The sequence below is a fragment of the Hippoglossus stenolepis genome, chromosome 1 (assembly GCF_022539355.2).
Source record: "Hippoglossus stenolepis isolate QCI-W04-F060 chromosome 1, HSTE1.2, whole genome shotgun sequence".
Taxonomy (NCBI): domain Eukaryota; kingdom Metazoa; phylum Chordata; class Actinopteri; order Pleuronectiformes; family Pleuronectidae; genus Hippoglossus; species Hippoglossus stenolepis.
The window spans coordinates 8,624,898-8,648,193 of NC_061483.1; the positions used below are offsets into that span (position 1 = coordinate 8,624,898).

The 23,296-nt window shown below is 41.2% G+C and overlaps 2 protein-coding genes across 3 annotated transcripts; one reads left to right on the top strand and one right to left on the bottom strand.

Annotated features, from left to right (window-relative positions):
• The first annotated feature begins 1,035 nt into the window (after positions 1-1,035).
• vegfd (vascular endothelial growth factor D) lies at positions 1,036-9,855 on the top strand. 2 transcript variants are annotated; one of them, XM_035164267.2, is made up of 9 exons: positions 1,036-1,634; positions 1,917-2,084; positions 5,606-5,810; positions 5,889-6,009; positions 6,223-6,292; positions 6,482-6,609; positions 6,686-6,801; positions 6,934-7,099; positions 7,941-9,855. In XM_035164267.2, the coding sequence occupies exons 2-9, from the start codon at positions 1,971-1,973 to the stop codon at positions 7,957-7,959; spliced, it is 939 nt and encodes a 312-aa protein (XP_035020158.1). In that variant the 5' UTR covers positions 1,036-1,634; positions 1,917-1,970; the 3' UTR covers positions 7,960-9,855. The 2 variants fall into 2 exon arrangements, with proteins under 2 accessions (XP_035020158.1, XP_035020149.1); XM_035164258.2 differs by having other exon boundaries at positions 1,037-2,084.
• A 3,836-nt stretch (positions 9,856-13,691) lies between these two features.
• On the bottom strand, positions 13,692-18,764 carry LOC118110750 (gastrin-releasing peptide receptor). The gene is made up of 4 exons (XM_035158788.1): positions 18,410-18,764; positions 14,797-15,145; positions 14,264-14,377; positions 13,692-14,121 (listed from the first exon to the last, which is right to left on the bottom strand). The coding sequence occupies exons 1-4, from the start codon at positions 18,715-18,717 to the stop codon at positions 13,840-13,842; spliced, it is 1,053 nt and encodes a 350-aa protein (XP_035014679.1). The 5' UTR covers positions 18,718-18,764; the 3' UTR covers positions 13,692-13,839.
• Between the last annotated feature and the right edge of the window lie 4,532 nt (positions 18,765-23,296).

Genomic DNA, 23,296 nt, shown 5'->3' on the forward strand with positions numbered 1-23,296 from the left:
AATGTATAAAATACAAAAAATAGACTATTGCTGTATGTATGTACTTGTATTTATGTCTGTATTTCAAAAGAATCTCTGTTCAATAACTTATGTTTTTTTTTTACGGTAATTTGACGCTAAGTGGCAACTTTTGCTGCCAGACTTTACCGTTGTTTTTACAGTTGTTTTTTTCAGTGTACTGTCTGGGTTTCGTAATTTAGTGTGACCCCTGAAGGACGTTATGAAAACTGAAATTGTACTTGAGAGGAAAAGATTCTCCATTTCTCGTCTAAACCCTCCTGTTGCCTCTGATACAATGAACTGTCTTTCTTGTTATAGAAACATATTTATGGGGGTGTTCGATGTTGGAACATTGAACAATGGAAACTTGTTTTTTTAGAATATGTGCTGCATGTGTTTACAGGACATTTAGTGTTTTACAGCGTTTATTTTAACTTGTTACACCCAAGTGCTTCATGTGGGAGTGAATGACATGCCCCATTGTTGGCACAGTGGTCGTTTACCCCCTCTCCCTTGTAAAATATAGATTTTATGGAAAATGTGCCCCTAACTGCTCCCTCTCCACTTCCCTTGTTAAATTGAACCTTTATCCCAGTTTCCTTCTACTGTTTGAAATATCACAGTTGCATTGCTGTTATGAAATTTGTAATAGTTGCTTGTACACAATGTAATGAAGATAATTAACATACACATACTGTACTTGAGGTATAATGGTTTTTCCAGATGTTTATATACCATAGAATTTACTGAAGACAAAGATTGACTTTTGTTTATTATTCCAGGAGTAGTCAAAATACAAAATACAACAATATAGTAAAAAATTTTTGCATTTTAATAGGATTTTGTTTTCGCAGGCGACAGAATTCCCATGCAAATGATGAATGTATGAGCGCCGTTCTCACATTAAATCCATTATGTGTGTAACATGCTGAGTCAAATGGGCCTGGATGGGCGAGGGGGTGGGGTGTCGGTGGGACAGGGGTGGTGCTGGACTCCTATTTCCCCTCACACGTTACAGAGGTCTGGATCACATTTAAAACACATGTTACTGCTCTTTGGCTGCATGCGGTTTGGCAGCTCCGGAGGAGAAGACACTGATGGGGATTTAACAGGCAGGGGAACTGATTTCTTGACACAGACATTTAAAAAAAGCAAGACGGGAACACTCCAGCAAATAAAAAGGAGCATTCGGAGGCAGCAGGAGCAGCAGCAGGGGGAGAGACATAAGGGCAGAAACCAACACTTATCTTTTTAGGTTTTTTCAGAAAGGTCGTGAAGGAAGGCGTTGTTTTGCACGTCAGGGTTTTTAGTCGGACAAACCACATTAGGATCTGGAGAAGTGAGGTTGGGACAGAGGGAAAGTTTATTTTACAAATATTCTAACTAACACTTAAGGGAAGCCAGCTGCCTTTTCAGGAGGTGGGAATATAACGAGGAAAAGTTTGAAATAGAAGAATTTGTTCGAGGCCCCGTAAAACGTCCCAGGCCTTCTAAACAGAGTTTATTGATCAGTGAGTCTTCAAGTGAATCTCGGCTTCTGTTTTTACTGAGGAAATTACCCACCTCTTACTCGTGGTAGTGTTGCTGTTTAACAGGAAACCTCCGGTGCTGCATCAAAGCTTCGGCAGCAAGAGGTACACGTTTTAAAGCCTCTTTAGCATTCTCCATTTGGTGTCTGGGGTGCTGTGACAGGTCACGTCTGGCTCAGGCACACACACACACACACACACACACACATACACACACACAAACACACACTCTCACGCTCAACTGTGCAGCTGGAGGATCAAGAGTTTGTGTTGCACATACCTGCGCTGAAGAGTCTGAGTGTGTGTGTGTGTGTGGTCTGAGGGACGGAGCTGGTCTGGGAAACTGAGTCAGAGAGGCAGTCGGTTCTAAGTGCTTTCTGTCAGTAGAAAAGGGGAGACAAGTTCGTACTGCTGAGTGCTTCTCAGAGCAGAGCCAAAGGGATGATGATGAGGATGAGACGGACCCTGTGCAGACTCTCCTGCTTGGTGACTCTGGTGGTGGAGCTGAGCTGGATCAACGGGGGCCACAGCATGCACAGACAGGGAGGGAGTCGGGTAAGTGCTGCAAAAAAGCTTTATGTCTCAATGCGTGACCGAGAATCGATGTTAGCTTCTCGCAATTCGCTGCTTCTGTTTGTAGCTGATGACAGATTTTGTTCCCATTGGTAGAAAAATAACTTGTAATTATGTGACATTGTGCAGGGAGCAATTACTGATTAGTCTTGATTTCACTTCTTTTTCCTCCTCTTTCCTTTTCCCACCCATTGTTACATAATCCTCTTGACACTTGACCAGATGCTGTGACTGCAGTTCACTCACCTTTGCTCCTGTCCACTGATAATAAAACTGCCGTGATATACTGTAAATCATGTGTCCTTGCGTGTGGCTACAAGACAAACCGCACATCAGCGTCGTAGCCCATCTGCGAACTCTCCCCCCCGTCTTTACCTCTCTTTCCTGTCATCCCTTTTCTCAGGCGCTCTCTCTCGTGCTCTGTTTCTCATTAAGTGGGTCTATCCCCTGGTAGAAACAGCGGCGGGGAAACCTCCCAACTTTCTGTTCTGTTGTTCCTCTGATTTAAGTGGAAGCAGTCGGCCAGCCAACCTGCCCCACCCTCTCTTCCGCAACACACTGAACACATCAGAGGGCTCGGATCATTTACCAGAGTGAAGAAAGCATTGCTCAGACAAGTGCATGTCTATCCTCTGTGACGTGCCTCCGCCCCAGTAGCAGAACTACCATCCAGTTATCCGGCTCTGGCTTTCCTGCCTCAAAAATGAGCCTGGGAACTCCTAAATCGTTGCTCTCCCATCCTCAGCTGACACCCTCTTCAAAAGTCTATTAAAATTTCAACAAGTTAAAACAAAAACAAAACTGTAAAAATCCCTCACACGGGACATCATTATGTTATTAGTGCTAGCAGTAGGTGATTTGTTTTTTTTAATGAGGAGGGGGGGAGTAGACAGGGACAGTAAAAACTTTATGGAAATCTGTCATTGCTCCCAATGGCCAATTTTACTCGTCTCCACTTCCTCCCACATTACAAATGTGACGCACATCTTGTGCAGGTTGTGTAACTCGCAGCCAGTACAAGTGGAGGTGCGGAATCTAAATCCCGCCGAAACCACCCACCTGACCGAAACGCGACTCAATCTCAACTGTAAATCATGATGTCTCACCCCCTTTTTGTAGCATCAAATAACTAATCAAGACTGATATCAAAAAAAAATAACACTCGACCATTCACCAGTGTGAAGAGAACTACCCAAAATTCCAGAAACCATCTTTAGGAAAATGTGTGTGTTGATCTATTTTTTAACATTGAGAAAGCAGAGTTTAAGCCTCATACTGGTCGTTCCCCTTATTCCCAGTCTATTTGCCTATTCAAATCTATTCTGCTTCCATTTGTCCTGGTTTATCATCATCATGGGGACTTTGCACTTATGTAACAGGACAGCTGTTTTTTATGGTTTAATCTCAGATCTGAATCAAAGTTCTTCTCTCTGTTTACTGGTAATTGTGCATGTGTGCATACAGTGCTTGTGCCTAAGGACACTGCTGCCTCCTCTCAAAGTGCATGCTGGGGATTTGTATTTTGAATGTTTTGTGGTTAAATCTGTCTTCATGTCCTCTTCAATATATACATGTATAATCTTTGGTAATAGAGACTTAAAGGTTCAGTGTGTAGAATTTAGTCACACCTAGTGGTGAAGTTGCGTGTTGCAGCTGAATACCCCTCACCTCACCCGCCCCTTCAAACATGAAAGAGAACCTGTGGTCGCCTTTAGTTGTCATAAAAACTCAAAAGGTGTTTGGTTTGTCCAGTTTGGGCTACTGTAAAAAACATGGTGGCCTCCGTAGAAAGGACCCGCTCCAGATGTAAATATAAAGTATTTAAATATAAAGGTAAAGAAAACAACAATTCGTACAATTTAGATGAAACACAGATGAAAAAATCACTAGGATTATTTTATATTCTGCCAATAGATGCCTTTCACCTAAATCTTACACACCTTTAAGAATGAGCAGTGTTCAGAGACAAAAAGGCTCAAAGTCAATGTGGAACAGACACGTGCAAGTTGCTGCTTCAGCTGCTAATAATCACACTGTGTGTGAGTCACAGCCAGTTGTCAAAGTGTAATGAGCGTCTCCCACTGCGTGACGTCGACTCCCAGTGTCTCCACAGCAAACGTCACATGAACTCAGCAGAAAATGACGTACATAAACAAAGAGGTTGCCTTTCACATATAAAGAACGCAGCAGGACATTGTATTCGGTAGCGTATCCAGGACGCAACATGTAAATCCTGCTGCGGAATCACATGTTTCTGTTTAAATGCACATTGAGCCTCAGCCTCAGTCGTCTTTCCAATCTTCACTATTGTCCTCTGTGTGTATGTCTCCTCTTTTTCATCCTTAGTTCTTTGTGTTATCTTTTTGTTCTTTTCTCTTTTGCATGTTAGAAACTTCATTAACACGATCACTCACTCACTCGCGGGGATATTTTCCCACTGTATTCTCACATGGGCTCACTCTGACAATTTCTAGACATTTTACTAAGGGGGCTGGCAGGAAAAGCAACTGACTCGGACATGTGTGTTCTCACATACAACCCCTTAGGAAAATGTCAATCAGTTGTCCATGTTCAGTGCATGTTGAATCCAAAGTAGGTCATTTGTAAGATTTGAGTAGATGGGCCTCTTGTATTTTGCTTCCATCCCAGTTTACATGAAACTACCCCTGCTTCCAGAATCTTGGCTTTTTTGTGTCCATCAACTGTGGCCTCATCCTGACTCTGCTGGCTAATGCTGCTGGCCCAGAAAAGTGTTGCAGTCATTTGGTGTAAATCCCATAGGACAGAATAAAGCTACACGTGTTTATATTGTCCTTCAGGTTGTGATCGGAGGCTGCAGCCTGTCAGTGTAAGTCTTGTATATGTTACAGGTGTTTCAAACAGAGAGCAGCCTTCGAGGACCATCATTAAAATCATGGATTGCATGTGCGGTGTTGGGTTTTAAGCCCAAACCCTCCTCCCTCTCGAGTCAAAGTGGGTGTCAATGACATTATTTTACATTAGCTCTAGTAACCTTGTATCCAAAGTAGTTTTAACATAAACATTTTTTTATACAGATCATCCTACAGATCCATTTGAAGATTTTAGACACGAGCCAAATGATAAAGTCCTATTGAGACGTCTGTTAGATTTCATGTTTGTTGACTATGAATCATGAATGAGGTTGTAATATCGACTCTGAATATACCATTGTGTCATCATTTGAGTTGCCTTTTCCTGTTATAATAATAACAATAATAATAATAAAAATAAATAAATAATTGTTTTGATTAAACATTCATACTTGGAAAGTTTTGTGGTTTAAATTCAGACGTGTGGTCTGTTCAACGCAAAACTATGCATTGAATCCTCCAAAGGCTTGACCTGACCTTTAACCTCAAATCAACTCATAAGCTTTGAGTTTAAATTGGGAGGATGAGCTTATAATGGGACCATGTGACCAGATAGAAATAGACAAATGTCAAGGTGAGATGTTAATGGTGGACTGTGGCCTGTGATCCCAGCAGGGGATGAAGCAGTGGGAACGAAAGGTGCGATCGGCCTCCAGCCTGGATGAGCTGCTGAGGCTCGCAGACTTTCCTGACTGGAAGTTGTGGAAATGTCGTCTGAGGCTGCAGCAGCCAGAGAGCCTCTCCTCTGTGCCTTCAGGAGGGTCGCACCGCTCGACGCGCTACGCAGCCGAATCCTACAGCCTGGAGATACTGAAAGGTTGGATAGAATGTCTGGATCGTGTTTATGTCTATGTTTGCTGATGAGGTTATTGACATTTGTACGTCTTGCTTGTAGCCATAGATGAAGAGTGGCAGCGGACTCAGTGCATGCCGAGGGAAACGTGCGTCGACGTGGCCAAGGAGCTGAGCACTGACCCATCAATGTTCTTCAAGCCACCTTGTGTGTCCGTCCACAGGTTTGTTTGACCTGAAATCACAGCTTCACAACTAACAGGAGACATTTAAAAATGATGTTTTAGATATTACAAAACCCAGTGAAGCTGCTCCTCGGAGTCAGCTGCATTAGCTGTATGTTTCCTGTAAATGTGGAACACATGTTCTGCAGTGAAGCGTTTGTACCAACGCACGTCACTTTACCCAGATGTGGCTTTTTATTTTCCCACTGACAGGTGCAGTGGTTGCTGCAATCAAGAGGGCATCACCTGCAGAAACACGTCGACTATGTACGTGAACAAAACTGTGAGTGAGCCAAACTAAAGAGCAGATACACTTCTACTGAGGATTTAAGTTTCAACACTCTTACACCTGTGTGTGTGTGTGTGTGTGTGTGTGTGTGTGTGTGTGTGTGTGTGTGTGTGTGTGTGTGTGTGTGTGTGTGTGTGTGTGTGTGTGTGTGTGTGTGTATGTGCGTAATTCTGTGCGTTTCAGGTGCTTAGTATCATTCCATTCAACTTTGTGCCGGAACCTGTGCTAATAAAAGTGGCTAATCACACAGAGTGTCGGTGCATGGAGCCGGCCATTATACGACGTAATGCTCAGCCTCACAGGAGCAGTGGGTGAGTCCAGCACCTCAGGTCGACTCTGTTTCCTCTGGTGAATCATATTTTTCTAATCCATCTGATTTATTGGCAGCTGCTCTCCGACGAGCCAGCTCTCGGCGTCGGAGGACTCAAGGAGACTCTGCGCCAGTGGGTTGATCTGGGATTGTTCCGCTGACAGATGCATACCTTACCCTTCCAGTACACCAGGTGTGTGTTGGTGTGTGTGAGACTTTTCATGTAATAAAACCGAATGCACTTGAAATCGTGAACGTCAAGATGAAAAGTGATTTCTTGTGCTTCTACTTACATGCACTCCCCCATTATTACATTGCGGCTCAGAGTTGCCACTCAGTTCATGGATGCCCGACTGTGAAATAGATGTGGAGCGCTGCGACTGTCTTCCCAGACCGGAGCCAACCCAGGAGCCAAGACCGGCCCAACGCTGCCAATTCAACTCTACCATCTGTGCCCTCAATAATAAGCGTTTCGATCAAGCCGGATGCAGGTAAGGCCTGCCAGACAGATGCTCCAGAATAAAAACTTTATTTAATTTAGTCTGATATAGACTTATTATTTAAGCAACAGGTAAAATGATAAAGGGAAAATGCTATCAATAAATAAATAAAATGGCACCAAGTAGAGCACAGATCTCCACCAAGGCCCATAGTGTTCTCTTTTTGTCAGATCTGGATCCGCACCAAAATTCATCATATTCTCTTGGATTTACTTCAAAAACTATCACACTGAATCCCGATTGTCTCAGCTACTCCTTCTAGCCCTGTGTTGTTCCTACAGTAGCTGAGAATAGACCCCCATATGAAAACATATTTAGATTTGTATTCTCATCTGCACTCAGCCGTCATAGATGCTCACCTCCTAAATATGCTTTTTTTTCATCAAATCCATGAAGTGTTTCCGTGAGAAAGTGACCTGAAGCCTAAAAACACTATTTTCGTAAAGCGGACAAAAGTGGATAAAAAAAACATTCCTTCATCTGTGACTTTGTCCGGATACGCTCAAAAATTTCATAAATTCTTCCTTCAAAGTTGAAAAGTTCAAAGTGTTATTATTTGTCATGTATACGATCCTGTACAATGAAATTCTTACTTTGCCTTCTGCTACAAAAAACATGCTTTAAGTTTCGTGGAAATCCGTTCACTTGTTTTTATGTCATCTTGCTCACAAACAAACGGACAGGGGTGAAAAATTAACCTCGTATAGGTGGAGGGAATTAAACAGGAAACAGCGAAAGTAACAGGATGAAATATTAGAGTTGGTGAGGACAGCAGTTACGTGCAGGGTGAAGTGAATAAACAGTTTCTAAATGACCCCTCTCTTATTCACAGGTGCAGACCGACCAAGTAGAATTCCACCGGGGAAGTAAACGACGACAACCTGCTCACCAGAGAAAAAGGCAGAGAAAAAAAGGCTCATAATTTATTTACAGTCCTATTTATGCTGATCACTTTAACTAATTAAGATGATATTAACTCACAAGATTGTGTTAATTGATTTTACTTTAACATTCTTACCTTAAGTCTCAATCAACGTGTCAAGTTTGTTTTGTACATTTGTTCTTTGTGCACTGAATATGTAGTTTATATTAAAAGATTATTTTTATAATTTGAATTTGCAATGAATGTATGAGTTATTGCTGAGCTCCTATCCACCTTTTTTGTCAACAACAACACCCGGTTAGTTCATTTTTGTTACTTCTGAAAGATAATAAGGATACTTTATAAAAATGCTTCACCCTCTGTGGAAGTTTTCATGTTTTATTTCCAGTCAAAAGAGATTTAACCTGTTTTTTGATTCTTAAATCTCTGAGAAAATGTTCAACGAGAAAGTTGTAATGCCCTTGTTTTTTTTTCGACATGTTTATCATTAGCTGTTCGGTTGAGTTGAAGTGTGATACTCGGCAACGTTACCTCTTTGAAAAACAGTTTGTCAAGGTAATGTAATGAATCGTGGGATACGTTGGGCTCCACACGCTGGAGCCTTCATTTATCGGGGATGTAAGGACGCATTTACAGGAGCTTTTAAAAATGGGACAGCCTTGTCGCGCCGATGCGATTCAATCAGTCTTTAAATTAATTCACTGAACTGAGTCTGTAGCTGTGTCTCAATACAGTCTGTTCAGGATGTACACCTCGCCTCGCCCAATGTAATTTGCAATCGGCTCCCGCTCCCTGTGACCGTCAGCACATTGAGATGATTGGTGCACGGACAATGAGCCTAAAGCATAATGTCATTAATGTTCTTAGGCTCAAGGTCTCTACTCAGTTGAGGATAGGAATATGTGGAGTGTTCTTTCATGATTCCTGTGCAGAGATGAAGCAGTTTTACAAAGAAACAGGACAAATTGTCCACATGGGCAAAACTGACCAGTCCCCACAGACTCAAGGCTGCGATTTCTGCCTAATGTGCATCCACTCAATAATACTGATGTGGAGGAAGAGATTACAGCTGCAAACAAGTATTTTTTACATTTGTGATTCATTTAGATCACTTTACATCTTTTTTTTTCGATTTGTCAAACTTTTTATTAGAGTCACACACAAAAAAAAGCCAGACTACTTTTAACCAATGTTGCAAAACAATAAAAACACATTTTTATATACAATTAAGCAGCTGTTTTGCTAATGTGAGATTTGCGGCATTGCTCTTAGAGTCTGTGAATTATTTCTTAGCCAGATGGTGGCAGAGCTGATAGAAATCTGCACCTCTATACGTTTTATACTGGATATGTATTTGAGCTTCCAGGTGAAACTCCATATTCTCTGATAACAAGGACTCTGCGGACTGTAAATACAGCATCTCGTAAAACATGTCAGCCATTTGTAAATGTGTTGATTTTACTGTTGTTGCTTGGTGAATGTATTGATTTCCAGTTTTGTATTCCTCTATATCACCTGTAAAATGTAAACATCAGAGTGTGCCATATACGTGCCTCCTTATTTTCTTTGAATGGATTTTGTGACCATCATATATTGATTGAAGATACCATAATATTTCCCTGTCATTGTGTCTCCGATATTTTGTCGACTTATCCATCCACCTCAACCTCCTCATACAAACTCAACCTTCATCGCTTCTCTCTGCTCCCATCAGACGTCCTATGGCCACTAGAGGTCGCCCAACAAAACCATTTTTGCATTGTAAAAAGTTGCTGAACCAGTCTTTCAAAGCTTGTGACTCATTATCCTTCATTCATCCAATTTCTGACTTTCTAATGTTCTTATCAGTCCCCACAGAAGACAAATGCATCAAAATAAAAAAATATAACATTTCCAAAACATGTGAAATTTTGTGTAAAACATCACATAAAGGCATTCAAAATAATTCTTATTTATCTCTTATTCCAGAATATAGTATGGAGGCTTGTAAGAAGTAGATTCAAGTTAAAATAAAACTGAAATAAAGGTTGGAGGTTTTTTTAAAGGTAAACCTCAGTGAAAAAGATATCCTTTAAATGCATAAATATAAAAACAACAATATGTCATTCTCCAATTTAAAAATACAAATGTCAATTACTTGTGATGAAACTGTCACATAAAAGGTTTCAGGTTTCATTTACTGGCAGGAAAACACAAAATCGTAAAACGCTGTGAATCCTGAAATGTGTCAAAGCTAACTTTAAACAAAAAACAAAATTAAACAAAAATTATAAGACATGAAATCCAAAGCAAATACCCTATACAGCATTACAATAATAAAAGTAAAGACTATAAAATAATCATATCTTCCTTTTAATCATATGCAAAAGCCGAGATCAAGAACATGGTACCAAAAATAATCAATTGATTTATATGACAGTTAAAGAGCATGAGGAATAAAACACTTTCAACACTTACAACAGAGGGATTCACTTTTGCTCTGGTGTGAGATGATTACTGATGCTGCAAAGTGCCCCCCCCTCGCCGTGTCACCAATTATAAATTCTGTCAACAAGTGAGAAATTCCCCATGAGACGACACTGACATCAACCTTGGGAAATAATGCGATGACATTTCAGCTCTCTGATGTGCTTTGATAGTTCTGACACTTTGCATTTGGTCGCTTCCCAGGCAGGCGGGCGTGTAACAAGGGCGCCAACCACATATGGATCAATATGCCGCTCGGTGAACACATACAGAGCCCATAACGCTGACCTTTAGAGAGACCGTGTGAGAGGCGCAGGAGGGCGGAAGTGTTTCATTTTTTTTCTCCTCCTATTCAGGCAGTTCTGAGTAATCAAGGCCCCATTCACATCTATATTCAGACATTTTGCAATACTAGAATGGAAATGTCTGGAGCAACTGAATCAGACATTGTGTTGTGTGTTGTCTTTACGTTTTATTCATATTTTTTTTATAATACACAAATGCATCCCACATAGTAAAATTGTTCTGGCCCAGATTTGGCCCACATCCCACATCCGGCTCAGATACCACATGGAATGATGGCACTTGGGCGGTGCACTCCTGTTTGCCAGATCTGAGCCACTAGTCAGCCACAGCAATACCGCATGTCAACCAAATGGGCCAAAGGTTGCCCGTATTAGTTTTGTGCTATCTGGCCCATATTCATCATTCAGATGGGCCACTTTAGGTTCATGCTCTCTGCAAGGTGTAATCCCACCCTAAAGTGGCCCATATGGCCCAAACAGCATTAAACTAATTTCTAACTTTTGTTTGACATGTGGTGTTGCTGTGGCTTACTTGTGGCCCAGATCTGGCAAACAGGAGTGGATTGCCCATGTGCCATCATTCCAGGTGGTATATGAGCTGGATGTGATATGTGGGCCAAATCTGGACCAAAACATTTTTGCTGTGTCAGTATCCCGTGGGACTTCCACATCCAGACTGATAAATGTTAATGTCTAACCAACTGGACATTGTGGTGCTCGACAAACAGCAGAAGGAGGCAGGTGTGATGGATGTAACGATCCCAAGCGACGGCAACATCAAGAAGATGGAATACGAGAAGCTTGAAAAATACCAAGGGCTGAAAGAGGAGCAAGAGAAGATGTGGAAAGTGAAGGTACCATTGGTGCCAGAGGTAATCGACACAAGGCTGTAACCCCCTAACTTGGAGAGTGGCTTCAGCAGAGCAACACCTGAGATCTGTGTCCAAAAGTATTCAGGCCAAGCAGCAGATAAGATCCTGCACCCAGAACCCCCAGGCTCCCAGGAATCTGGTCGAGGACCCAAGCTCGAGCACAAAATAGCCAGCATGCGTGAGTGGGGATTTTATTTTATTTTATTTATTTATATTTATAACATGCCTGAGGATCTCTACACATTCTGACCTAAAATAATTTTACTTTATGTCATATCTGTAATCCTTCAGGTGCGACTGTGAGAGTTGCTCGTGCAGGATTCCTTCTGGAATCATGAAAAAGTTTGTTCCTGCTCTTCCTATTGTCCTGTGCTTTAGATCCTATCTTTTTGGATTTGAATGTATTGCAGGAAACATTCCTCCTGACCTCCTGCAGGAATTAGATTCATTTATTGTGCTTAAAACCCCAGAGCAACACTTTTCTGCAGGTAGAACTTAAAAACGGGGATTTCATACATGTGTGAATGGGCTTTTATTCCTCTTAATCTGTTTCCTTCGTTCCTTACACTAAAAAGATAATAAGGGATCCTTATTTACATTGCAGAGTTTCCACAGACTGTAAATATGACATGTTAAGTAGAAGGTTGAGACCATGCAGGACAGAAATTTGGCAACGGACTCGCACCACAATTAAACAAACACTATCCAGACTGAATTATACACCCACTCATCACAACCTGGGCATGATCCTGTCCCTGTGTGAAGCACCAAATTAGGAAACTGTGGCGTGATATGGTGACTGTAAATCTATGTGACAGTGCAGAATAATCATGTCCAGTCAACAGTGGTGCTGAAATTATGTGATGTATACACACGACCGAGGCCATGAAAATAACCCAAGTATAAAAGGCGCACACGAGGATTCACTGTCACGTTGAAATATAACGTAGAGAGGGATTAAATGAAATTATATTTATTTCACATTATTTTTCCTCAACTGGTGAGAGAAAATGAGTCTGAACCTTCTGTTGGTTTAATTTCCTTGAGAAGTGCATGTAAATTGGATTAACACAACTAGAAGAAACAAGAACACACGTTGCATAATCCCGACACTAAATTACAAATGTGATCTCAAACACATGCGTTCACGTTCAGTGTTTATTTTTCGCACTGTGTTCAACAGGGACACGGCTCAATACACAGCCTGTAACCAGAGGACGGCTTACATTGAAAGAGCATCTCTGCTTTAAATTTCACAGCGATCACAGCACCTGACATTAAGAGATATACACATATACACAGCAATATGGTGCAGGCAGAGTTTCACACATCAATAGTCAGTAGAATATCCCCCTGTGGATCACATTGACTGAACTTTCATATGAAGGCATGCGGCACTGCAGATGTAAATAATCTCGTTTAATATAGTTCTGTCCAGAAATCATGTTTCAAGGGGATTTCATTCCCTTCAGTGAAGGAACGTCTTGATCCTAGAGACACTATTGGAACTACAGAGGTTATCATCCATATGCTGCTGGATACAGACGCTGCCATCTTCAAGTAGAGCCAGAGTCATTCAGAGCCAGAGTCTGTCCACTGGGGATGGAGCTGCGCTGGCGAGGTCCTGTCAATGCACGCGCTCGACCACTGGTGAGTCAGTCTCAGCTGTCAATCATGCTGTTTCACCCCGATTTTATAGAATCAAATTACAACAAATATACCAGAAAAAATTACATTTGAACAGCGTGATTAGAACTACCGCAAATGACAGAAACCATCTTTGAGAAAAGCATATGTAATGGCTACTTTGACTTTTTAGTTTGGTCCACGTCCCATCCACTAACATGGAGGAAGCAAGGTTTATGACCTCCAGGTGACACTATGGCTTCACTTTAGTCGTCCATCTTTATACAGTCCATGGTTGTGTGATCCCTCTGAGAACGTTAACATGTTAAAGATGTTCGTTTTCAGCTTGAAGCATCGCTGTGCTTTATTACACAACTTGTATGACTGAAGATGTGAAATCTGGTCCTGAGCTGTGATTGATCACCCCCATTTAGAGACGTTCTCTTCTGTCCACATTTATTTTTTAACAAGCTGCACTTTATTTGGTTTTGTGGTGAGTGGCAAGTGGAACATGGTGTTATTATTTGGACAACACACATAACTACACTACACAACACTACACTACACACTCACACTCACTCACACACAGTCCTCCTGAAAGATCTGTCTACCGTTGATGATGCTCAGGCTTGCCACAGAGTAGTGTGTGCTGCGGATGGAGGTCACACGTGTGTTGTAATGTGTCGGGCTCTGTGAGGAGTGTTTGATGATCATACGACAGCAGCAGCACAGTTGTTGCTTGAATTGCTTCTTGAAGCTCTTGCTCAGCAGGTAAAGGGCAAACGGGTTGAGGCAGGAGTTGGTGAAAGCCAGGATACGAGCTGTGACACTGCAAACAAAGTGAACCAGCGAGGTGTCCACCTGGCCGGGGGAAAGACAGAGGCTCAGATACCACATGGAGAAATGTATCAGTATACTACGATACAAACAAATACAAATAACTACACAATATAATCCTATTGTATATTAACAAGAAATATAGTCAGTAAGTGATTTAATGTACCTGGGAGTAGTGGTAGGAGCGGTACAAGTAGATGACGTGACTGGGAAGCCAGCAAACAGCAAAGAGGCCAACAAACACCAGCACTGTCTTCGCCAAACGCTTTCTTGATTCAACCTGCGGGTTATTGAAAAGACTTCAAAACAAAGAGCAATGATAGTAAACAGAAGAGACATCGAAACTTAGAGAAGAGAAAATAATAATAATAATAATTTATTTATTACAACATTAAACAAAATGTAATATATATATATAGTATATATATATAGTATATATATATATAGTCATATAAAAAATATATATATAGTCATATAAACTGTTGAGTTCACTGAGGTTATGTTGTTGATATTATTTCAGAGAATTTTCGGGCTACACACTATATAATAAACTGATTACAGTATTTTAAGAGTTTGTATAAAAATTTCTGAGTTTGTAAATTAGTTATTTATATAATATTGATTGACTTAAAAAATTAAATGATATTAGCGTATTGTAAACTAGGTTACAGTCCCATTAGTGATAACGCTAACACTAGCCTGTCGTTTCGCGTGCACGTTGCCCTCTACAGGCAGGTTTGAGGCGCTCCTCATCAGGCTCCGGGCAATGAAGGTGTAGTACACAGAGATGATCAACAGGGGAATGACGTAGAAAATAAGGAAGGAGGCCATGGAGTGGATCTTAGGGTGCAGATCAGCGTGGGGGTAAGGCGCGCAGGTTTTGAAGCTTTCATTGGTGGAGGTGAGGTTGAAAGTGTGGAGGTCAGAGAAGACGGCCTCGGGGATCGCAAGGACCAGGGAGAAGAGCCAGATGAGAGCTGCCCTCAGGACAATGCTGCTCGTGGTGGTTGATGTTTGGATGTCCAACGGCTTCACTATGGCCTTGTACCTAAAGAAAGAAAGAAAGAAAGGTAGGTAGGTAGGTAGGTAGGTAGGTAGGTAGGTAGGTAGGTAGGTAGGTACAGTAGGTAGGTAGGAAGGAAGGGAGGTAGTATAGGTAGGTAGGTACAGTAGGTGGTAGGTAGGTAGGTAGGTAGGTAGGTAGGTAGGTAGGTAGGTAGGTAGGTAGGTAGGAAGGAAGGAAGGAAGGTAGGTAGGTTGGTTGTTCAAGGGTGTGTATCACTCCATCCCCCGATCGCAAATACACAGACCCTGACTCCAAATGTGCAAGATGGATATTTTAGCATGATTTCTGGATAGGCGATCAACTACTTTTGTCTTTACCCCCTTCACGTCCTCTGTGAATTTTAAATCACGATAATTTTAAATGATGTAATGATGAGGATTTGATCTCCTCTTATAGGAGGATAAAATATTACAAATAACTGTATCATCCATCACACTTAAACAGAAGTTGGTCGGATTTTTTCCAACACAAACGTTTTATTAATGAAACATGTGATGCACTGTTGCTTTGTTCTCAGGGCCTTGTGGGTTTTCCTCCATTTACAAACATGTAGCTTAGGTGAAAAGAAAATGTCCGGATGTGTAAATGTGAGCATGATTGTTTGTGTGTATGTGCCCTGTGACAGACAGACAACCTGTTACCTTCCTTATCTAAAAATAGGCCTCACTTTAATAACACATATAATAACCATGGACTGTGATAATAACAGAACATTGCTATCGTATCTAGGCAACAACGCTTGGTCCATGGAAACAACAGCACTCACTACAGCTCCACCTCATTCATAAAAAGTTGCGTACACGCAGGAGCAGCCAGAAAAGCACACAGACCCTTTTACAAAAGCTGTGTGTGGCAATAATAAGAATAAGAATAAGAATAAAAATCCCTTTCCACTTCCTGCAGGTCACTGTTTTTATAACACCACCTACGAGTTGCAGCCTTCGAGCTGAAAACTGGAAGCTTTGATGAATATTCAAATCGTACGATCACACAGTCAAAATGTCTTTTTTTTTTTGTGGTGCTTTCTTCTTCAGATAATTAGCCATTTTAACTACAGTGCTCACCTGCCCCACATGCAAATGTTTCAGCAGAAAACAATTTCCACCCTGTCCCTATTTTGCAGGCAACAAAGTGACTGTCCCTGATACAAAAGAAAGGCCCGAACTTTTTCTCCTTGTGTAGTAGAATGATAATCAAACAAGGGCAAAAAGTTTGCCAGACCTTTCTCCAGCGCTGACCCAGAGCTGTGGACAGATGTGACAGTGAGCGAGGAGCTGATGATGACAAAGCAAAGGCACAAAAGTTTGTGTACTCCTGACAGACACTGGGGATTAGTGAAATGTGAAATGTTTGGGAAAACCCATCAACGCTCACCTCTTCAGCAGCCGTTTCACCTCTGATCATTAATGCTCTCTAACATTTCAAACACCTTCCTGTTGCTGCAGCATGCAATTAAAGTTATTGATTACCAATAACACACAGAGGAGCTTGTCCGGCTGAACAAAAATACTGCTGTAGACTTTTTAACAGTGGGAGACTTTGTTTCCTTGGACGAGCGTCTGTAACGACGAAGCTTATAGAACTCTATTTTATATTTATATTTTCTATTCTCTGGGACATCAAGGATTATGTAAAAAAAAAAATATGGATCTGCCCCCTGATCCACATCCGCACCAGAATTTAAGGGGTTTGCAATACTTTTATTAAAATACATTGTTTTGGTGTAAATTCTACTTTTAGGCTATATATGTGAAATGTCAATTTTTATTTATAAGCACATTTAAAACAACTTGGTTGACCAGAGTGCTTCACAAAGTATAAGGTACAACAAGAAGACAGCAACAACCAATACATCAGAGTACCGGTACTCAAAATAACATAAGTGTAATGTTTGATTAGCCTTTTTCTCCACCATCTGTATGTCTTCCATCTCTGTATGCGTCATTGCTACGTGGTTCATCATGTGATCAGGGTTTTTACAAGGGCCCACAAATGTTAACAAGGTCACTATTGATAATACAATAAATTTCTCATTTTTATCTTTTTTATTGTTGCTCCTGAGTGAAGGCTGTAGTTTCAATCTCTTCTTTATGAGCAGAAATGAAAAAAACACTTGATAAACAAAACATTCAACAAATCTGACGTTGAACATTAAAACCAATTATCTGTTAAAATTCCTCACCATGCTTGCTCAATGCAATGCTATTGAACTTTAGTCATATTGCTTTTGATGAAAATGATCTTGTGATAAATTTCAGTCCTAGATTAAATTTGGAGTTATGAATACATCACCGTTACAATCCAAGTTGTGGCTGCAGGAATGATTCCAGTGAAACTTTAAGGTGAGTTTCACAACGTTTTGGGGTTTATAGGAGCAAAATAATCTCGTTTTAATGAGGAGTTTCTGTTACTGAGAGAAAATGACTCAGTGACCATGAGATAGGGACAAAAAGAGGAAAATTAAAACACCCACACATGCAGGTTTGCACAGCAGCTTATTAGGACTTTGCATTGATTTCCAAACAAAACCCTTATCCTTACCTGAACCAATCAATTGGTTCAGGCAGTGTGTTCATGTTCTCTCACACGCACGCACGCACACACGCACACACGCACACACACACACACACACACACACACACACACACACACACACACACACACACACACACACACACAGGTATCCATGACTTCAGTGGACATTACATTGACTTACATTGATTTCCAAGAGACTTACTCTAACGCTAACCATTACTATACTTGCCTAACCCCTTATCTTAACCTGGATCTTAACCTAACCCAAACGTAAACTTTAAAACATTTCTTTATGGGGACTTGATTTTTGTCCCCATATGGAAGACAAGTCCCCATAATGTGAAAATAGATGTAGGTCCCCCAATACCTGAACCACACAAACCACACAAACCCACACACACACACACACACACACACACACACACACACACACACACACACACACACACACACACACACCTGAAACATGTCAACAGCGTTAAACAGTGGCCCACTCCGTGCATAAAACTCCTCTGATCAGCACACGCGTATATTTGTTCACCATTTAAGACAACAAAAATACATGTAAAGGAAAACATTTGTACGATGCCTTTTATATTTTATGTAAAGCCCCTTGAATTGTCATGTTGTTGACCTATAATCCGGTTACCAGGGCCATACATAAAATGAGTCCTGGTCAGTATAGAAATGACCACAGAGGTGGAAGCCTACCTGTCAGCAGAGAGAGCCGTGAGAGTGAACACCGAGACCCCAACCGAGGTGAGCTGAATGAAGGGGATGACTTTACAGCCCACTCTGCCGAACAGCCACTCCTCTGACAGGTAGCGGCTGGCGTCCACCGGAGCGCAGGTCACCAGCAGCAGCACGTCCCCGAGGGCCAGGCTCGACATGAAGAGGTTGGGCACATTGCGCGTGGACTTGGCCGAGCAGAAGGTCTTGATGAGGGTGATGTTGCCGATCAGACCCAACACGCTAATGACGCCGTAAACCGAAGCGATGGCGACGCCGGAGAGCAACATCGTCCGCGCCGGGTGCTTTGGAGAGGAGTGCGCGCGTTTGGCTGCGGACGGCTGGTGTGGCTCCCACCGTCACACCAGCTGATGCTCGAGAGATTTCTTTAGAAATAGTTCAAACTGAAACACGGATGAGCTTTTTCAGGTTATAGAGAGGAGGATAGAACTACTGAGGAGGGTTAAGTGTCCAACTTGGTGTCCTCTTCTGTGTGGAGCGTGTTACTCCATAGGGGCTGTCACCCAGTGCGCACAACTTACCCAGCATGCGCCAATGCTCAACGATCAATATGAATGTGTGTGGTATTGAATTAACGAGATAAAACAACAAGATATTAATTACAAAATTTGAAATTCGTTATAAATGTTTTAGAGAAGAATACAATTATCGGTTTAAAAAGAGACATTTACATATTTATAATTTTTTTACTTGTCTGAGTGAAAATATTTTATCCTTTCATTTCCCTTTTTCCTGGATTATAATGAATTCCTGTTTTTACTGTCAAAGTGAACTAACAGCACATCATGGTGAAACGACAGCTACATGCACAGACTCACTGTTCATTAACTCACCTGACTCTGACAACACTGTTCTGTGCCTTGTTACACTTTCAGGTAGAACTGCATTTAGGGGAGTTGTTTTGTGTGTTTGTCTATGTTTTTTGTAAGTTTATATTTATTAATGTCAGCATTAGACTCTGACAAAAACAAGTTTCAAGTTTATACCAGCAGCACAGTTCCCAGAGGTTGTCTCCCCTGCAGGGGCGACAACTGAATCGTGGTTCTATATTGAATCTAAAGCAAACCTCATATGACAGGGACAGAGTTAGATGCACATGTTTCATAATCCATGCTGTGGTTTTTGCATAATCCTGTTTACAAGCAAACAAATGGACAGGGGTGAAAACATAACCTCCTCATCCGAGGTAATTAAACTGAAATGTAAACACCAAGGAGTCGTCAGCAGGGGAGCACATCTTCTGGAAATCAATTGCTGTGCAGCTCTGAGATGTTTCGCTTATCTGCAATTGAGCAATTTTGCCATTTCTTTTGTTTGCTATATTCACAGCATGTTTCAACTGAAAAAGGAGCAGCATGAGGAAGCAAAAGATAAAGAGAAAAGCTGGACTTCTTCTCCTTTGTTTTCTGCCCAGGAAATCTCTCAGAAATCAGTGAGCTTCTGAGTCACCTTCTGAGTGGATCAGGGCACAGGTATGTTTTTATGTTTTTAAGGGTAATTATTTCACCAGGTCTTTCTTCCCCTATTTCAAATCCCATTCATCCATATGATTTATTCAATTTCATAGTCAGTGTGATTACTTTCTGATGACAAGCTGGAAGTTCAAATAAGCCTTTTTAAACTTTCTTGTTAGTACTTTCTCATTTATCTGTTCGCTATGTATTACTGCCACCAGCAATTATCCGGATATGTTATTAGAATATGTTTTTAATTGAAACAGTCTGCAGTGTTATTATTTGTAAGTGCACCTCTATGCCTCCTGCGTGTAGTGATAGACTGCAGCCCCCTGGAGAGGTGCTGAAAAGGATGTGCTGATATTACTCAAATTCATTTTGACTGAGCGTACAGCCACGCTAAGCCACACTCTGTAAGGTCGCACTGAGATACCAAGGTCATTGAGATTAAATACAAAGTACAACTTAAAGGTTCAGTGTGTAGAATTTAGGGACATCTAGTGGTGAAGCTGCATGTTGCAGCTGAATACCCCCACCTCATCCTTCCCTTCCAAACATGACAGAGAACCTGTGGCAGCCTTCAGTTGTCATAAAAACTCAAAAGGTGTTTAGTTTGTCCAGTCGGGGCTACTGTAAAAACAAGGCAGCCTCTGAAGAGAGGACCTGCTCCTGATGTAAATATAAAGTATTTAAATATAAAGGGCCCATTCTAGGGTAAAGAAAACATTTAGTTCAATTTAAATGAAACACGAGTGAAAACATCACTAGGATTATTTTATATTCAATTGCTGTCAATAGATCCCTTTCACCTAAATCTTACACACTGGACTTTTAAGTCAATAGTGATACTTTTGCAGGTGTTTTGTCCTCATGAAAAGTATTGGACAAATAATAATTTTGACCAGATGGTGGTGCAAGAGGAACATTTAAGGGAGGACCAAAGCTACTATTATTCACTCTGAGGACATGAGTATTTGTACTAACATAACAATAGTGTGGCTATGAATAGAGCGAAGCAAACCTTTATGATTTATTTAGATTCCCTTAAATGATGAAGTTACTCTTAGACCTAGAAACCTATATGTTAAGATTCTGTGCTCAGCCTCCGGTGATTTGAAAATATAACCCCTGACAAAAGTCTGAAAGCGATTGAAAATGCATTAACCTGAGAGTGAGTCATGTCATTCTTCTTTGAGGGTTGTGAGATGGAGGTGTTTTTCACAAACAAACACATTTATCTGATCCCTTGGCAGCCAGAGGGTTCCTGCAGGAAGCCATGTCTCCACAGACTCGGGACAATGGACCTCCACAGGTACCAGAGATGAATAAGGGGGCGACTGGTCCTTCAGCAGGCTCTCAAGATGATCCATAAAAGACCCCCCTTACAGGTGATGCATTTACTCATTTCTTTAACACAGACATCACAGAGGCAAGCGCAGAAATAGCATAATCCAGCTGAGATGTAATATGCCACTGAGAAAGAACATCTCTAATCCCCGTGTGTTTCTGTGGTTTGTCAAGAGCCGCCAGGCAATGTTACCTGCTTTAATTGTATGAGATAGCAAACAAAAGGTACCTTGGGGTCCGGAGTCATTATGTGGAGGCGAGATAAGACTGCCTGGAGCACAAGAGATGAAATTGATTGTAGCGTTAAGCAGGGGAAGTGAGGGATCCAGAGGCAAAAAGAAAGGAGCCTGGAGGTTGAGAAGGTAGTAAAACATTCTGTGGTGGAAATTGGTCAACAAACGAGGTTCTGAGACAAGGTGTCTTTGTAAGTTTATTGTAAACGCTTTTTTTGCAGAAAGGATCACACAGGCAAGGTGGAGGTTGCAAGTGAGATGAAGAGTGAAGTGTCTGTGCTCATATTTAAGTGTCTCTGTGTGGGTTACCTCCTGACCCCAAAACACGCAGGGCGGGGGGGTGTGTGTGTGCGAATGTATTGTTCTGTGTCTGGAACAGTCTGTAAAGGTGTGACTTATGCTTATCCATTTATCCTAAATGTGTTGGACAGTCCAACCACAGAGTACAGCAAAGGTCACTATAGAATTCAGGTGACCTCAGGATCAACATGCTAGACAGTGACAGTGGGTGCACCATCAAGTTTATGTCGAGCTGTACCCTAGATGGAAATATCTGCTGTCAGCATAAACTAAGAAGTTATTCAGTAAATTTCCATTACAATTCTCGATTATGTCTGTACAGTATATGCATGCATCTGTGCATTTACATGTATCAGTGAAAAAAGGCACATTTAGGCAAGAAAAGACTCACTGTGATTATACAATAAGGTAAATGAGTCACTTATATGAGTCAGGGACAGAATGTCACATAAATATCAAGCCAAAGATGATCAATACAGCGGAAATACACAGTTTAATTGTCCTTCGTAACAGTCGCCTGTCTGAAATGTGGTTTAGCACAAAATGCCAAATTGAAGCTCTTGTGAACTTGCACTGAGCCGAACAAACTTCTGCACGGAATAACGTATATCTATATTTATCTATATATATGTCACATCTACACTTATTCACTCCATATTGGGACACTCCAGTTATACAAAAAACATTTATGTAAAACATTTCACTCTCACGAGACCATCGAGGTCTCATAGCATCTTTTTAAACAACCTCCTTCTTTAACCCTCTATAAGGGTTTCTTTAACCCTGCTTATTTTAGTGGGCAGTGTAGAACAATGTGCAATATGCTTTGAACTGAGACATCTTCCCTCATTTGAGGTTGAATTACATAATTTAACTGGAGTGTCCCAATATGGAGTGAATAAGTGTAGATGTGACACAAAATGGAAATACAACAAAGAGGCATTTTGAACACAGCAGCTTTCTTTCTTCATTTCTTCTTACTTACTTACTATAATTTTATTACGGAGACTTGTCATCATAACCCGATGGATTTAATATGAAGTTGTGAGTAACATAAAGTTGTGAGTAACTAATAGAAAGTTGCGAGTAACTAATAGAAAGTTGTGAGAAACTTCATCTTTGTGTGACATAATGTAGGACGGTGCTCTTGGGTGTTTTTTGCCACCCAATGAGTAATGTTATGTGAGCGTAACACAGAGCAGCTCAAGGTAGAACCAAGGTCAGACATGAACTCTCCACAGCTCCTACAGAGAATATCAGGAGATTCTCCGGAGTTCGGTGCCTGTCTGGAAGCAGCTTTAGGGTTGTGTAAGTGTGGTTGGTTACTAAAAATCACTTAAATCTCCTATCAGACATTCGAGGAAACTAATCTGGTATACTTCCCCGCCCTCTTTCTTTCCGTGTGTGTGTGTGTGTGTGTGTGTGTGTGTGTGTGTGTGTGTGTGTGTGTGTGTGTGTGTGTGTGTGTGTGTGTGAGAGAGAGAGACTGCCTCAGGTGATAAATCCTCGTCAAA